The sequence below is a fragment of the Lontra canadensis genome, unplaced genomic scaffold (genome assembly GCF_010015895.1).
Source record: "Lontra canadensis isolate GAN:19392208 unplaced genomic scaffold, GSC_riverotter_1.0 scaffold44, whole genome shotgun sequence".
Taxonomy (NCBI): Eukaryota; Metazoa; Chordata; class Mammalia; order Carnivora; family Mustelidae; genus Lontra; species Lontra canadensis.
In genome coordinates, this window is record NW_022631038.1 from 13253305 (window position 1) to 13271790 (window position 18486).

An 18486-nucleotide genomic window follows, 5' to 3' on the forward strand; every position below is an offset into this window, starting at 1 on the left:
TACGCATGACTCTGTGACAGTTCTCTCTCTTTTCTCTCCACTGTGCCGCCGTGTACACGTGGACATGCTGCTTTTGGTAAAGGTCCAGGTCAAATGCCACCACACCCTGGGTAGTTTGCGTGCAGGAAGCTTCCTGAACCCTTCCACAATCGGTGTCTGCCTCTTCATTCCTGACCTGTGTGAGGGCAGGGTTCATGCCTTTTTGATTTTCATATCACCACTAGTGCCTACCCCGTTATTTGTGTTTTTCAAATATCTGTTGGTTTAACATGAATTGAATGCAGACCTACATGGTGCATTCACAAGCGAAGTGGCTGATTTTGGTAAAAGACCTGAGAAGTTCAGGTTAATCTAAAAAAATGAAATAAGTGAGACTCTTTCCATCCTGCTTCCATTAGAGGAGCAGAATTGTTGGCGAAATTCTGGCTGTCCATTCTCTCTATACTCATAACGATGAAGATGCTGGAGAGAATGCGGCTTCATTGGGTTTGGGAGTACGACCCTATGACGTTTTCCCCACAGGAAGCATAGTGTTTTGACTGATGGACCCTGGCTGGTGTGAAAGCGACTTAAAAATAATATTGGACCCCTACCAGGTCATTTGAATCTTAGGAAGCACCAAGGCCGAATGTTCCATATTGCCTCCCTCTAAGTAGGAGAACCCCCGGTGCTGGCCCCAGGAAAGTCTCTGGGGGCCTTGGCCTCCCCTTTCCACGAAGCCCAAACCATCCTGTCTCTGAATGGTTCCCACTGCTGGCTCTCACCGTAGCCTGCGGACCAGTCTTCAGGAGTGTGCCCTGGCTAGAGACTGCAAGAGGGAGACGGGCCCCAGAAGGCCACCTGGCTTGTCCCCTTCCCATCCATTAGCCTGGAGGGGGCTGTCCAGCCTCGGACAAACCCATACACGCCGCGTGCACACTCAAGGGCCGCATTCTGTCCAAACCATCTACAGCAAGAGAGCTGCCGTCCCCTCCAAGCCCCACAGTATACTTATGAATGGGATTGCTTCATCGTCATCATCTTCTCATGTCAGTAGCTGGGAAGTCAGAAAGCATTACTTCTAAAACAGGGGGGAAAAGTCCCTGTGGATGCCTGTCTTTCCAGCCAGCTGTGCTGTAACCAGCAAACAGAATTACTTCACCCGTCGTCATGGGTTCCCTCCCTGTGGGATTTTTCCCTAGTTCTGATTTAGAACGCTCACTTTTGAAGGCCTAGAAATGCATAGGTGAGATTAAATTACTGATTATCCTGGAGCCCTGTTTTCACTGGAGCCTTTCTGGACGGCCGCTGATTCTGTCCCGTTGCAAAAGCGTTCGGTGGCATGAATCCACTCGGTTTCTGCCCACATCACTGCATTCCTGGGATGCCTTCACAGGCCTTCGCAAGATCATCTGACAGCCGCCTGTGGGGTCAATGAACTTTATATATAATTAAACATTCGCTGCTGGGAGAATTAATTTTTTTTTTCCCTCCCCGAGAAGCAGGGAAGCGTATACTCTCTCCAGCCCTCCATGTACTGAGTAGAAGTTCTGGGGCGCGATCAGGCTAGTTTCACATGATTTAATGCTGAACCGAGGAAGAAAGTGATTGCATCCTCTACCGGGCCTCACAGAACGGTCACCACCCACACTGTTTATTCAGACTCGGATCTTAGCCATTTGGGGTTTAAGCCAGAAGAAAGGGGAAGAAAAAAAAAATCCAGCCCTGGAATGAACACTTTTGAAACTCTGTATTCTTCATGAAATAGGGCCAACGATTCTTTTAAAAATCTATTTAAAATTAATTACTGGGCTCCTATTTTCATTTATCACGGATTGTTAGCAACAGCTAATTTTCTCCCTTGCCATCCAGCTTTGGGGTTGAGACTGGAATTGGAATCATCGCTCTGTTTTGCCTGGGTATCTGATGCTACCACCAAACTATGTGTGGGTAATTGGGCAACTCTGACCTTTGCCCAGCTTTCTGTAAAATAACAAGGAGAGGTGTGAGGAGGCAAGGGGTGGCATGAAAACAAGCCTGTGGGCTGACAATGCAGTGTAAGAAGTTCTACAGGATATATCTTATATGTATATGTACATGTATATAATAGGTAATATATATAGCATATATATTAGCATAGCATATATAATAATGAGAAGAGTAGGGGAAGGCAAGAGGCCAGAGCCGGTGCCTGGGAACGAGGGCCGATCAGACACAGGGTCCTTCTGTCTCCAGGCAGGATTGCAGAAAGTCGTCTCCGATACGTGAAGTTGTATCGGGTTTCTGACCATCTCTAGAGGAGATCCTGGAACCTCCCTTGCTTACCCACCCTACGATTTGGCAGTTCCAACAACCAGGAAATTCTTTCTTATTCCCAGCCTAAAATGTGCGTGTAGTGCTGCTTCAGGGCCTGAGTTGTTGGTCGGGAACCCCAGCCTCCCGCTCCCCAAACCTCCCCTTGGCATGTGTGATTATAGGGACGGAACGGCGCTTATTGCTTGCTGCTCAGTTAAAGCTACAGTCCTGTGATCTCCATACCTAACAGTTCCCAGACTCCAAGAGTGGGGACGGCACTGGGGAGCAGGGGGAAGAGGAGTGTTTACTGGGCATTCGGTGTATGTCACCCAGGGGAAAAGAACATAGCTGGGACATGGCCGGGACTGAGCCTCAAAACCCTGTGCAAATACTAAATGCAGAAGCCCTGTTTCAGATTTTAAAAGAAACGAGAAAACACATCCTGAAAAACAGGGGAGGTAGATTCTAGAATTTCACTGGCCTCGAGATGGCAGTCCACCTTCTCAGTCTGAAAGAGCCGAAAGGCAGAGCATGGAAGGGAGCAATCCCGGCCCAGACCTGAAGCTTGCATCCCGATGGCAGCATCCTGTTTGCCCGGGGTGCTGGGCTCCGAAGGCGAAGCGGCCAGAACCGAGGTCACTTTTCTCCCTTCCTCCTCCTCAGCAGGTGCACAGTGAAGGGTCAGCCTCTCCATGAAAGAATTACGGATTCATTGAAAAGCTGTCAGATGACTGGGCCAGCCTGTCTTCTTCCCTTTTTATCAAGTTATGTCATGGCCCTTCCTCAGGCTGCGGTTTGTTCCAGAAGGGAAGAGCCTGTCTTCTCCTTCAGCCCCCGACCCTATCCTAAATTGCGCCATGTCCCAGCTCCCTGTGTTACATAAATGACTGCAAGAGTGGAGTGAGCGTCGCGCTGTGATGCCCGGGGCCTCCGAGCCCACGGGCGGTCAACTGTGTGCCCGCCTGCCTGCTCCTCCCTCACCTTCGTCATTGGTCCCTGAGAGTACCACTTGCCCCGGCTGCCTTAGAGGGCTCCCAGGAAAAGGGATGATGTCTCTTGGTATCTTTATAATGTGCTGAACACAATATTTTTTTATTATGAACAATTTCAGGCAAACAGGAAATATGGCGAATAAGATAGCAAATGCGTGTGTGTTATCGTTTTGTCATATCTTTATGCCATATGTGCTTTACACCTTCCCACCCACCTGTAAAAAAGAGAGAGAAAGCACTTCCCAGTCCCATTCCCCTTCGCCCTTCCCAGCGTCCGTTTCAGTTGGATGCTTATTATTACCGTGAGCGACAGCATCTTTTACACGCATGTATCCATAGGCGGTCTGTATATTTTTAAATGTTTTTAAGCTTTCAGTGATCTCATTGGGTTTGTGGTCTGCCTTATATTTGTAAGATTAATCTGTTGAGAAAGATGGCCCCGCTACCTCATCCGTGTTCCATGCTGTGTACTATTCAATCAGAGGAAGGACATTAGAGTTGTTTCTAATTTTTAAAATGCCCTTTTGAAGAATATTATACTCGTTTCTAACTTCGTGACATTGCAGACAATGCTACAACATGCACACGTGCTTTGGACGCTTGTGGAAGGGTTTCTTTTGGATGTGTGCATGTGTATCCGTGCGTGTGTGTGTGTGTGTGTATTACATTTTTTGAAGATTTTTTTATAGGTGTGCTGGGCTGGCTCAGTTGGTAGAGCATGTGACTCTTGATCTCAGGGTTGTGAATTAGAACCCCATGTTGGGTGTAGAGATTACTTAAAATAAAATCTCTTTTCAGGGCATCTGGGTGGCTTGGTGGGTTGAGCCTCTGCCTTCAGCTCGGGTCATGATCCCAGGATCCTGGGATCGAGCCCCACATCGGGCTCTCTGCTCGGCAGGGAGCCTGCTTCCCTTCCTCTCTCTGCCTGCTTCTCTGCCTACTTGTGATCTCTGTCTGTCAAATAAATAAATAAAATCTTTAAAAAAAATAAAATATTTTGTAAAAAGATTTTATTTATTTATTTGAGAGAGAGCAAGCACAGGGAGGGGAGGAGGGGTGGGGGGACAGGGAGCAGCAGGCTCCCTGCTCAGCCGTGAGCCTTGATCCCAGGACCCAGAGACCGTGACCTGAGCCAAACGCAGATGTTTGACTGAGCCACCCAGGCGCCCCCAAAATAAAGTCTTAAAGGTTTTTTGTGGTTTTTTTTTAATAGCAAGTGTTACAGTTAGTCTCTTCCTACCTCACCCTGATATCATTTCTTCTCAAAGGTGTAGAGGCAGACGTGCAGTTTCTGGGTCTGAGGGCAGAAACATCATCAACCTCAGTGGACGTTACCAGGTTGCTCTCCCCGCAGTGTGGGGGGAGGGCGTCTCCTTGCTCCGTGTCTTCTCCAGCTTGGCCTCATCAGGCCTTTATGTGCTGCTTATCTGATGGACTGTAAAGGTATCTTACTCTGGTATTGATTTCTATTTCTCTGATTCCTGGTGAGGTTCTGCTTTTCTTCCTCATGAACGTTGGTGGTGGGTATTTCTTTTTCTACATATTACCTCTTCGTAAACTTTGATCATTTTTTTTTTGTAGTGGATTGTTTTTATCTTTATAGATTAAAAAAATCCTGGATTTTAAAATGCCAGGACCGTTCCCATACAGTGTTATATTAGTTTCAGGCGTGTAGCGTAGTGATTCAACACTTCTGTACGTTACTCAGTGCTCGTCCTCTAAAGTGTACTCTTCACTCCCCTTCACCTGTTTCCCCCGCCCCACTCACCTCTCCTCCCCTCAGGCTGTTCTCTGTGGTCAGGAGTCTCTTTTTTGGTTTGTCTCTTTTTCTCTTTGTTCATTTGTTTTGTTTCTTGGATTCCACACATGAGTGAAACCACATGGTATTTGCCTTCCTCTGACTGACTGACTTCACTTAGCAGTATACTCTCTAGACCCAACCACGTTGCTGCAAATGGCAAGATTCCGTTCTTTTTTATGGCTGAGTGATATTCCATTGTGTGGAATATATTATGTACGTACACACACACACCTCATCTTTATCCATTCATCTATCGATTGGCACGTAGGCTGCTTCCATAATTTGGCTATTGTAAATGACATTGCACTAAACACAAGGGTGCGGATATCTTCTTGAATTAGTGTTTTCATTCTCTCTGGATAAATATCCAGTAGAGGAATGACTGGATTATATGGTAATTCTCTTTTTAATTTTTTGAGGAATCTCCATACTCTTTTCCACAGTGGTTGTACCAGTTCGCAGGCCCACCAACAGTACACGAGGGTTCCTTTTTCCCCCACATCCGTGTCAACACTTGTTTCTTGTGTTTTTGATTTTAGCCATCCTGACAGAGGTGAGGGGGAGAGCCCGTTGTGGTTCTGATTGGCATTTCTCTGACAGTGAGTGATGTTGGGCTTCTTTTCATGTATCTGTTGGCCATCTGGATGTCTTCCTTGGGGAAATGTCTGTTCATGTCTTCGGCCCATTTTTAAATTGCATTGTTTGTGGGTTTTTTTGGTGTTGTGTAAGTTCTTTATATATTTTGGATACTAACCTTTTATTGGATATGTTATTTGTGGAGCTCTTCTCCCATTCTGTAGGTTATCTTTTAGTTTTTTTTATGGTTTTCTTTGCTCTACAGAAGCCTTTTATTTTGATGTTGTCCCAATTGGCTTTTTTTTTTTTTTTTTTTTTAAATCTTCTATCTCTCAGTCTATTTCTTGCAGTTAAGCTTTGTCTTTTTGGTGTCTTTTGTCACTGGAGTTTTAAAATCAAATTTATTACCACTTTTTTCCTTTTTTTTTTTTCCATTGTACCATTCCCTAGCCCAAGATTATAAAAATAGTGACTGTATTTTTCCCTAACATTTTAAAGTTAACTATAATTCTCTCAGAACTCATTTGTGCATATAGGGTGGATTTGAGTCTATTTTTTTCCCATATGAATAACCAGTTGTCCCAAACCATCTATTAAATAGTTCAACCTTTTCCCACAGTTTTATTATGCTACCTCTGTCTCATCTCAAGTTCTGATACATGGAGGGGCTCTCTCTATTACATCGGTGTAGTTATCTATGTCTGCCCCAATCCTAATGTGTCTGAATTATAAGGCTTAAATTAATGTCTTAATATTTAGCAGGACAGTGCCCACTTTACACTTTTTCAATATTGTCTTGGGGGTGCCTGGGTGGCCCAGTGGGTTAAGCCTCTGCCTTTGGCTCAGGTCATGATCCCAGGGTCCTGGGATTAAGCCCCATGTCGGGCTCTCTGCTCAGCAGGGAGCCTGCTTCCTCCTCTCTCTCTGCCTGCCTCTCTACCTACTTGTGATCTCTGTCTGTCAAATACATAAATAAAATCTTTAAAAAAAAAAAAATATTGTCTTGGGTGTTTTTTGACCTTAATTCTTCTATGTGAATTTTTTTTCTTCTATGTGAATTTTTAAACCAGCTAAAAATGTCCATGAAAAGGCTTTCTGGGATTTTAATATGAATTACATTAAATTTATATATTAACTTAAAAGGAATTAATATTGATGTTGAATCTTCAACTCTCTGAGTGTGATATATATCTGTTTATTTAGGTCTTATGACTTTCAGTGAAGTTTAATAATTTGCTTTAGATTTATTCCGAGGTTTGTCATAGTTTATTGCTATAGCTAATGGAATGTTTTAAAAACTACATTTTCTAATTGATTGTTGCTGATAAGGATGTCATGAGTGTTTGTATATTAATCTTGTCTCCAGTGTTCTTGCCAAACTCTCTTATTACTTATAATTGTTTGTAGTTTCTTTTGGATTCTCTTATGTAGACAGTCTTATCATCTGCAAATAATGCTTCTTTTGTTTCTCTGTTTCTAATCCTTATTTCTCTTACTCCTTATTCTTGCTTTATTGCATCAGCTCTGTATCTCGCACAATGATGAATGGAGGGGTGCTGAAGAAAGCATATTTGTCTACTTTCTGACTTTAAAGGAAATGTGTTCCTGGAGTTAAATGTAGGTTCTTCGTAGAAATTACTTCTTAGTTAAAACTTCCTTCTGTTCTTGGTTGGCTAGGTATTTCATTGCATTTTAAAATTGTGAAGTGGTGTTAAATTTCATTAAATACTTTTTCCTACATCTATTGACATGATTATTTAGTTTTTCCTTTTTAATCTGTAAGTGTGCTGAATGACATTAGCTAATGTTAAATCTTTCTTGAGCTTCCAGAATAAACCCTACTAAGTCATCACAAATACACACACACACACACACACACACACACTATCACACATTAATCATGTGATAAACATGGTATATATGATACATCATATATGTCAGTTTAAAAATCATATATATTTTTAAAGAAATAGTATAGACTTATACACACACCACACTCCTGAATCTCTTTGCTGATATTTTATTTAGGATTTTTGCATTGATATTTTGAACTGAGATTGACTTACAGCTTTCCTTTTTTGAACTGTCAGTCTATTTCTAAAATCCAGCTCTAGACTGAACTTATAAAAATACATTGAGAAGCATTTGCTGTTTCTCTATTTTTTGTGTGTCAATTTTGGTAACATATTTTTCTAGGAGATTTTTTATTTCATCTGTTTTTAGATTTATTGCTTTGAAGCAGAGAACAGAATTCTCATACTTAAAAGAATAATTACTGTATTTAGAGTTATGGGGTTTTTTATGCCTAATAGTGTTTGTTTCTGCCTTCCTTTATTTCTCAAATTCATTCTTGTTGACTATCTACCTATTTTATTAGTCTTTTTTAAAAAATCAACCTTTGTTTTCTTCCTACGCTATATTGTTTCTTTGTTTTTACTTTATTGATTTGTTGTTGTTATTACTATTGCCTTCCTACTTCTTTGTCCATTTGTAGGAAAAGCATTTTCTTCCATTGTCTTTATTTTATTGCTCTTTATCTTCATAATTTTAAGTTCTTCTTGTTTTCTGATACTGCATTTAATGCTAAGCATTCCTTCTACTGAAGTCTAGGGTTTCAACTATTGTTCAGTTCTAAATGTTTTGATACTTTCATTTCTACTTCATATTAATAACTTAGTGTGTTTTTGAAATTTCAAATGTACTTGGGCTTGGTGGCTGTGGTTTTCTTATTGATTTCAACTTTTATTGTATTTTGGTTGATGGTTGTGGTCTAATGTTAGCAGTTCTTTGAAATTTGTTGGGACTTACTCTGTGGCCTAGAACCTGGTCAATTTTTGTAAACATTTTGTGTATATTCTTTATTGGGTGGAAGGTTCTCTTTCCATATCCATTAGATCAAGTTTTTAAGATACATTTTATAATCTTCTGTATCTTTTTCTTCTTTATTGGCTTGGTCTATTGATTTCATGAGATGTGTGCTAAAATCTCTTGCTATAATTTTGAATTGTAACATTCAAAGAATTAACTCAGCTTTTGCCATATATATACTTGACACTGTACTGATAGGTATACAGCAGACTTCCTGGTAAATATGCTTTTATTGTTAAGCAATGACCCTCATTATTCCCCAGCAAATGCTCTTGCCTCTGAAGTGTACTTGATTGGACTCATTTGTTTATTCAATTAAAAGAAATATTTATTGAATATTTATTATTTGTAGGGACACTTATACTTTGAATACATTATTTTATGTGTAGTGCTGCTGTGACATTATGTTTTAGGCTTCTCTCTTGTAAACAACTAGAGTTTTACAAAATTCAATCTGAAGATTTCTGCCTTTTAATAGATTAGTTTAAGCCATTTACATTTATTTAATAAGTCATATATTTGGAATTCACTAGGAACTCAAATGTTTTTGATATGCCGTGCTCCTTCTCTACTTAATTTTTCTTCCTTTTCTTTTATTAGATGGCTTGAGTTTCCCTGTTGATCTTGCTTTCCTTTCCCTGTGTCTACGACTTGCTCCTTGTGCAGTGCTAGGCCCCCTGGCCATGGCTACCACACTCAGGGTCTAGCCTGAATCCCAAGCCCAAGTGGATAGGTTCTGTGAAGACAGAGGACCTATTCAGGAGTTATTTCCCCAAGAAGACTTCCGAGCTGGGAACATTAGTGAAGGATCCAGCTCTCAGTGAAGCTAACCTGAGCAACACGAAGGCCCCTTTGGATACTCTGGTGGCTGATCCTGTGAAGGGGGAAGAGAAGGAAGAGCAGAAGAAACTACAGGAGAAGGAAGAAATGGATTAAAAGATGAAAGTGCAAGCTGAAGGCCGGGGTTTTCCCGTAGCCCAGTAAATGGCAAGGTCATGATCCTCTTGTAGCACCTGACACCAGGGACTGAGGATGTCACTGAGCAGTCTGCCTGATCCCGACCTGGGGTCACCTTAGATTGAGGAGAGGGTCAGTTTTGCAGTGGCTGTCCAGCAGGAGGTGTGTGAGCGGATATCACCTTTCACCCGGAGCTGGAAGCCTCCCACACTCCAGTCTCCAAGGAGTCCTGAATGGGGCAGCGCAGGCAGGCAGTCCCATGGGTGTGGTGATCCAGAGCTGGTGTGTGAGCTGGATGAGGCAGAGTCACGGGACTTGGGTGGGTGGTCGTGGAGATTCCACCATGTTCAGGAAGCTCAAGAAGCCCAGGGGAGAAACAGAGGGAGTGATGGATTCAGAGCCCTCCCTATCATTATGTGATGAACCCAGCAGATACATTCGTGCCTCTCACCGGAGCTCCAGACTTTTCCCACCTTCCTCCCCTTGAGGTTTCTCCCTCACCTTATGTCCCAGGCACAATAAATACAGTTATACCACTAAAAAAAGGATTGCTGTTTTCCTCTTGAGTTGTAATGTAGGTGATTTGTTCCATTATTTTAGCTGCTACCCTTAAACCTAAAAATTGTTTTTGAGTAAACAGAGCCTAAAATTAATCTCTATCTCTGTTTGCTTCCAAAGCAATATAATAGCCTCCTTAGAACATTTTAATGAAGTTTTTCTCTCTCATGTGTTCTGATAGGACACCATTGGATATTTTATCATCTTTCATTTTGTTTCTTTTTGTCCCCAACCACTTTTTTCTTTTAACGAATCTACTTTTTAAAATTTATCAAAATATATGCCATTTTATTTACACTGTAGTTAAGAGCATGAGATCTAAAAGCAAACTGCCTGAATTTGAATCCCAGTTTTATTGTAAATTACTTAGAGTGGTGCCTGGTATGCAGTAAAGTACAGAGTAAGCCCTCAGTAAATGTTACAGATGATGCTTCTGTTCATCCTTTCTCAGTTCAAATACCTCTAACTGACGTACATCGTGGGGTGGTTATTTCATCATGGATTTGAGAATATTAAACCATGTTTCTCAATCTCTATCTGAAAATATCTTTAATTTATCCTCCATCGTGAATAATAATTTTCTAGGTATAGAATTCTTTGTAGCTACGTTTCCTCGGCATTTGAAATGATTACTTCATTGCCTTCCAGCACCTATCATTGATGAGGTGGAGTTTGGACTCGTCTGTTGTTTGCTTAGATGTGTCTATTTTTTTCTCTTCAAATGCTCTATAGACTTTTTTTCTTTTTGTCCTTGTCTTTGATGATCAGCAGTTTCACCACAATCCTGTCTGGGTTTTAATATGCTTCTTAAATCTAAGGATTCCTAATATTCATCAATTCCGAAAAATTCTCGATCCTAATCTCTGATTATTGTCTCTCCCCAGCTGTGTTTGTTACAGCTTCGTTAGCCCACTGTTAAATGTGTGTTAGACTTTGGGATTCTCTTCCTTATGTCTCCTAACCATTTTTTTATATTTCTCATATCTCTATTTTCCTGTGGTTGATTTTTTTTCTTAATCTTCCCCTGCGCTTTCCATTCTTGTCTTCCTAAGGTAAACAACGTAAACATCTGGCATGCATCCTTCCATACATTTCTTGAAGCTCATATAAACTAATGACACATATATATCCATATAAATTAAATAACAGTATTTTGGTTTTGTTTGCAAAAAAATCCAAACATACCATATGCATTACTGCACAACCTGTCTTGCTCTTTTAGTAACATATTCATGATATCCTTCCAGATAAATAGATAGAAATTTAACCAGTTTTTACAAATAGCTAAGTAAATTCTAAGGTATGGCTATTCTACGATTTATTGAACTATTCCACACTATGGGCGAACACTTAACGTTATTTGTTTTATGTCCCCATAAACATTGTAGAGAAAAACATCCTTGTACATATTTACTTATGGGCTGTTTCCTTCATTTCTGTGGGAACAAATTCTTCCCTACCCTGCCTTGCCCAGTCCCCCTCCTAAAGAACATCACTTTCTATATTTTAGCTTTTTCTTCAGACAGATATAACTTTATATATACATATATATATATGTATATCACCATATGCCTAAGTAATATGTATACATTTTAAAAATTTTTTATCAATTTTCTTCATGATGCCATAACTTTATTCTAGTAAATAAGGACCTAGCTTTCTTTCATAACTGTATCCACTGCTTACCTTCTGCTTTCTCCCAGATAATTATATTGCAGTGTTTAATTAAATCAACCGTTAGTGTTTTCCCTATTTTGCCTATGTAAATAGCATTATCAGTGGAACTTTTAATTTTCATGAAGTTAATATCTGTCTTGTTTTTTCATTTCCTTAGTGTTCTTCATACCTGTTGCAGATTTCTCCTCTATCTTGCACAGCCTCACAAGTACATTTTGCCACAAGGCTAATTCCATCAGTAATCTGTTGGTTCCACTTATTTTCTTGGCGACATCCTTTCTACAGACTTCCATTTTTCTTTTAACTGAACTTTTCTCTAGGCCTGTTGTACACCTGTCATGCTGGGATATCTCTTGTTATTCTAGAACTTTCCATTGCCTTTCTTCTGACTTGGACCCCCTTTCCTGATTTATTCCACTGCTTAAGGGATCACGCCCTCCAGCAGGTCATCAGAATTAAAACCCAGTGCAGTGTGGTGGGCCCTCAGTATGTCTTTCTCTTGATCCACCTGGCCCAGTGGATGGACTGCTGTCTGTGCCTGGAGCCCAACTGTCTGCTCCCTTTACCACTTCATCCCTCTGCCCCTCAGTCTTAAGTGGAATTGCATAAAATTCCATCTTCTTTCCACTCACTCATTTTTGTGGCTCCCAGCCTGTATAGCCTATCAAAATGGACCCACAAGAGACATATATCCACATTTTGAATGTCTCTAAAGGTCTTTCTTCTTTCTTCTTACTCGATGTCTGTCTTGCACAAGGAAATCTAAGTCAAAAATACATTTTCTTCTAAAGTTTGAAGATGTTGCTCTTACGTATGCTAACTCCCAGTGTTGCAGTTGGAAGACTAAACCCATTCTCATTCTTTATGCTTTGTACCTGATTTTTTTTTCTCTTTTTCCCTAGAACTCATAGGATCTTGCCTTTTTCCCAGGATTCTAAATTTCATATAATTTTCCTCTTCATGAATCTGTTTTCACTTATTGTACTGAGCACTCAGTGTGTTCTTCCAATCTGCTGATATTTGCTTCTATTAGCCCCAGTTTTTTTCCAGAACTCCTATTATTTGGGTGTTGTACTTTCTAGGCCAGTTGTCTGATTTTCTCACATTTTGCTTCCTGTTTTCTGTCTCTTTATCATTTTGCTCTTTGGGTTGGGGGGGGCGGGATTTCTTTTTTTTTTTTTTTAATATATTTTATTTATTTATTTGACAGACAGAGATCACAAGTAGGCGGAGAGGCAGGCAGAGAGAGAGAGAGGGAAGCAGGCTTCCTGCTGAGCAGAGAGCCCGATGCGGGACTTGATCCCAGGACCCCGAGATCATGACCTGAGCCGAAGGCAGCAGCTTAACCCACTGAGCCACCCAGGCGCCCATGGGGGGGGGTGGGATTTCTTAAACTTCAATTTCCAACCTATCTGTTTGGGTTTTCTTTTTTGTTATTGTTTTAAATCTCCTCTTTTCATCTATAAATAGTTGTTTTTTTTTTTTTAAAGCATTCTGTTCTGTTTTCATGTGTGTGACATTCTCTTAGCTTTCTGAGAAAAAAAAAATGTATTCTCTTTTGAAATTTTCTCCTCCCTTCATGATCTCTGTTTCCTCCCCGTTACCTTTTCTTCTTTGTCTGTTTTGAACTCTGTTTTTCATGTAGATGGTCTCCTTGCATGTCTGGTAACCCTTGACTATCTGCCTTTATTCAAGAATGAAGAATTAATAAGCTTACTAGAAGCCCTGAGGATGTGTGAGGGACTGGCTAACTTTGAGTGTCACTGTGGAATAATATGTTTATGCCATTTGTTGGGGATCCCTAAAGTCAAACCCTAAAAAGGGGGAATATCAGAGATAGCCAGAATCTCCAGAGAACACTCTTCCAAACTTTCACATGGAGGGTAAAGATTTTCCTGTGAGAGCTGAGAGCTTCAGGGAGGAATAAGACTGGAGGAGTCAGTATTCAGAATACAACTTTCTATTTTGTTTGATGGATGGCATCTCATAATCCAGGAATCTTCCCTCCAGAGACCAAACCTCCATTTTACCCATTGGGATAGAAACTGCTGTCCAGTAGGATGGAATTGAAGAGGGGACCTGAAATCTGGAAATATAACTGGTTCTTAAAAATCTTTCACTCCATTCTCATTTTAGTCACTCTCTCCTCTTCTCCCTCCCCCGTTCCAGACATAACTAGTGCTATCTGTTCCTGGACCTTTGGAACATCTGCTGGTTGGTTCCTAATGTTCCCTGTTCCTGGTTTGGAATTCTGCTTCCTTTGATGTGCTAGTTCTATTGCTGTTTGTCCATCTGTTTTCCATCTTCCAAAATCTCGTTACTACTCTCTCTTCACCTGTTCTCCTTATCCTCATGGGCTTACGTCTTTTAAATAGTTGTTTTCCCTAGTTTTAGTGAGGATTCATGTGAGACCAACAATAGACATGTGTGTTCAATTCTCTGTTTTTATTTTGAAGTCCTTTGTTACATTTTAATTGATTTCTTCAAATCTATTCTTCTAGTTCATTAGTTCTATATTTGTGTTATTCTACTACCTAACTTTTCCAGAATTATTTTTAAGAGGTTTATTTTTTAATTGTATTTTGTTTTATTTTTTCAAATCTGCCTATTTTTTCATTTCCTCCTATTATTTCATTATGGTTTTTAGTCTTTCTTATACCACTTTAATAATTTTACACAGTCTTATTTTGTAGTCCAGTTCAGACTCTAGTATTTTTCTAGTTCTTAGATTTTAGTTTTTCAAAATTTCCCTTTACATCTATCATGGTAGTTTATTTCCCTGTGTGTGTGTGTGTGTGTGTGTGTGTGTGTGTGTGTGTGTTTTGGCAAGTTCATCTCACCCCAATTTCTTTTCTGTGGGAATCATGAGTCCTGAATTGTGACATTGTCCCTACATGATGGCCACAAACTGGTTTTTTTCTGGCAATCTAAGGAATTTTAGTGGTCCTAGAATTGTGTTTATGTTCATTTCTCATAATGAATGAATCTAGGTTTAGGACTATACCTAGATGTATAGATAGTGTAAATTCTGATTCTACAACTGAATATGGTTCATGTTTAGGGTTTTGATTTTGTAAAGGTGTCCTAAGCTCTGAATATAAGGCAATTTTCTGCCCTTCATCTTTGGCCTAGTGGGCAGAGTGCTTTTAATTTCTTTTTCAGGAATAAGGTCTTGTTAAGGCTTTGAGATTCATGAATGGGGCTCAGTTCTGGACCCCCTGCCTCATAGAGGACCAAGACCATGCCCATTCACGAGCATTAGAATCTAATCACAATCCCCAGATCTCTAGGGGCATTTGTGTAAGTCTGAAACTCTCTATGGGTACAATGGAGTCAACTTTTCATTAAAGCTCTGGTTTCAGTTTTTTTTTTTTTTTTAAGATTTTATTTATTTAAGATAGAGAGGTAGAGGAGCAGAGGGAGAGGGACAAGCAGACTCTGCACTCAACATGGAGCCAAATGCAGGGCTGGATCCCACAGCCCTGGCTGAGATCATGACCTGAGCCAAAATCAAGAGTTGGATGCCCAACTGACTGAGCCACCCAGGCGCCTGTCTGTTTTAAATTTTTATCTTCATTCCTATATCCTGTGCTTCTTTCTTTTCCTTCCTTTTTTCCTAGCTCTGCTTTCTTGAGAATTTCACGTCTTTGTAATGGGAAGAGACCCACAGAGTCAGCCCAGTGTTAGCCATTTGTTGGAAATTGATACTCACACCCACTATTGACAATGCTACACCTAGAACATACTAAACAAAAGCTGGAGTCAAATGTAGAATGTCATGGATTGCCCCAGATCGAAAGGTTCTTAGAGACAACTTCATCCAACCCTAGCATTTTATTTAAGGAAACTCGGGCTCAAAACTGATGAAACCACTTGCCCACAGACACTTGGCCAGTTAGTGAAAAGGCTGGGGATAGATCTCAGAGGGTGGCCACTTTTTTGCTCACCACATCACAGAGAGGAGCACTGTCATCTAACAGCTAGCACTTGTCTGGTTGCAAGACACCTCGATCAGATGATTGTGACTTAAATCACTGTAAGATTTTGGGAAAGCCACATAGACCATTGTGTTTCTCTTGTCTTGTTTTTATCTTCTGGAATGGAAAGTAATAATGCTTATGGGATCACTTAAATCATTTATTCCTATTCCAATTTTGTGTTCTACTTTTATTTTTTAGAGACCAGTATCTTTTTCTCTCCTTTTTTCTTTTTCTTTTCTTTAGGGCCCAGTTCAGGTTTTTGTCATCTTCCAGAAACCTTCCCTGAAGACTGAAGCCCAGGGAGGGTTTTTCTCTTCTCTGACCCCTTTTAAAATTGTCATTTGAACCTCACAGTTGGTAGCATATTATGAATATTTCTGACTCTGTTTAATTACTGGATATGTATGTGCTTACCCCAACTAAATTGTAATGGCTAGTTTGTAGAATTCCTATTTATGTATCTTTACCATTCCCCAAAGTGGTTTTCTTGATTAATTGACGAGGAAACAACTTAGAGGAAATATGTTCTCTGAGATAGAGCCTGGGCTTGGTGTCAGGAAGCCTGGATTCTGCCCCTTTTCTCAGCATCAACTCCCTGTATTTGAGCAAACTAACCTTGTATAGACAGACCACTGAAGTCCGACAGTACACTCGTAATAGAGTGATCATGTAATTTGTCATTCAAACTGCGACAGTTATGAGAGTAAGGGGGCACTATTAATAATTTTGCAGGGACAACAGGTGTAAAGCAGGATCCTCCCTGACAAGCTGGGACATATGGCCACCTTATGTCATAGATCACCTTGGGCTCTTCAGAAAAATTTGCACAGCTGCTATCAAAATACCCGTCTTCAAACCCCAAATTATCATTCCTTACACACGTTTTCATCAACTAGCACAACTTCACAGGTAATAAAATTTTTAGTTTTCCCAGACCTTCATGTTTTCTCAGCTACTTTCACGGCTTTAAGTGCTCACTGTAACTGAAGTTAACATAAATTATGGGGTTTGAGACTCAGTACTGCTGAGAGATGGATGCCTTTATTTTCCACATCAACCCACTCTCTGTCCTGGAAGAAAAGAACACCCCTGATTTCTAGAGTCATGAGCCTTCTCTTCTTTGGGTGCTTTTTGAAGCATAGGATCTTCCCTCTGCTCTACCTAGTGATAGAGGGAAGTGCTGTGAATGGTTGCTGATCCACAAGGGTGGATGTGTCTTCAAATAATGGTGGATTTAATGGCTTAGCATAGTGAGGTGAGTAGGTCTTTAACAAGATGTATTTATAACAGCACCATGCCTCACTAGCTGGCTTGCTTCTACAGCTCCTGCCGTAATGCTCTGTACATAGTAGATGCTCCGTAAGGGTTAGCTTGAAATTCTGAGAAACACTTGGAAGAAAGTGGTAGCTAAGTAAACTCACTTACCAGTGCTAGTAACTTCATTTCTGCCTATGCTTAGGAAGTCCTGCCATGGTTGGGCCGTGGTGTTGGAATGCAAAGAAAAACAGATACTATCTCTTCCCTCCAGTATCTTATGATCTAGAGGCAGCTTCAGAGCATAAACAACTAAGTCTAAGAAAGTTCAGGAGAAAGAACAATTAGTTTTGATCTGGGGGAGTTAAGGGGCATTTGAGCTAGGTTTGAAAAGTAGGATTTTTCTTCTAGGCCAGAGAGGGGAAAAGACCATTTCACACAGTGGGAAGAGCATGAACAAAAACCTATCAGAGGACAATTGCTTGGTATGTTTGGGGAATCCCAAAAAACCCTACATGTTTGGAAGACAAGCTTTAATGGGTGATGGGATACGAAAGGCCTCAGTCCCTTGATGTCAAACTTGAGAACTCACGTTATATTATGTAGACAACCGGAATCACGTAGTTTTGTGCAGTGCAGGGCTATCAACTGACCCATGTGTAGACTGATAGCCTGGTGGCAGGGAGGCCAGTCGTGAAGAGGCTGCTGTGTCTAGGAGAGATATAAAGAAAGGAGGATAAAAAGAAGGAGCCAGATACAAAATACAGGGCTGGCAGTCGGTTGGATGGTGGGCTGAGGAGGAGGGAAGAACCAAGCTCAGCACCAGGGAGCTCAGAAAGTGAGGACTCCCTGAAAAGACCCTGGAAAACCAGAGGGGAGCAGAGTTGGACTGGTAGATATTTCTGGAAAGGTTTGTGAGGAGATGAAGTGAGATAGTGCATGAAAAAAGCCTTGAACAGTGCTTTGCATAAAGTAGGTGTCTAACAAACACTACATAAAAAGAAGGGAAGGAAAGAGAGAAAGGAAGGAGGGAACTCCAATCTCCACATTGTACCATAACAAGGAAGACAATTAGGGTATTAGGAGATCCATCAGGAATCGTTCATTAGGGCTGTTCCTATCAATGCACTTGCCAATTATTTCATGTCAGTTGGATATACAGACCAGGAGAGAGCTCAGAAAAAGCAGAAGACCAGAATTTGCTGGGGCAGACAGAGGTGAGCTGCAAGCCAAACTTGGAGGAAGAAAGAGAATTGGCATGATGAAGAGGGCCTGTGGAGATAGAGGGAAGCGAGAAGGCAGACCCGAACACACCACCAGTCCGGGGAGCAAGAAGGGTGCTGGTTGACGTGGAGGGAGTGTCCACATGTGGAGAAATGCCATTGGGTGAGCCATGGCGGAGTCGTTTGGCAGAGGACGTTGCTTACTTTCTGATGAGCCTCTCCTGAAATTTGGTCAGGAGAACCCTGTTCCCTGTAATAACCAGCCCTATTCCTCCTACATTCTTTCTGACCGTTTGGATGACAAGCAAGAAACTAAGAAATCAAGT

At 40.9% G+C, this 18486-nt stretch overlaps 1 protein-coding gene across 3 annotated transcripts in view; it reads left to right on the forward strand.

Annotated features, from left to right (window-relative positions):
* Positions 1-18486, forward strand: part of BCL2 (BCL2 apoptosis regulator) — a 162781-nt gene that overhangs the window by 68746 nt on the left and 75549 nt on the right. The window contains exon 3 of one of the 3 annotated variants that reach the window (XM_032872279.1): positions 5607-5754. The exons of the other annotated variants lie outside the window; for them this stretch is intronic. Within the exon in view, the coding sequence (XP_032728170.1) occupies positions 5607-5615 (9 nt within the window). The 3' untranslated portion in view covers positions 5616-5754. Of the gene's footprint in view, positions 1-5606; positions 5755-18486 lie in introns of those variants that run through there. 3 annotated transcript variants of the gene reach the window in all.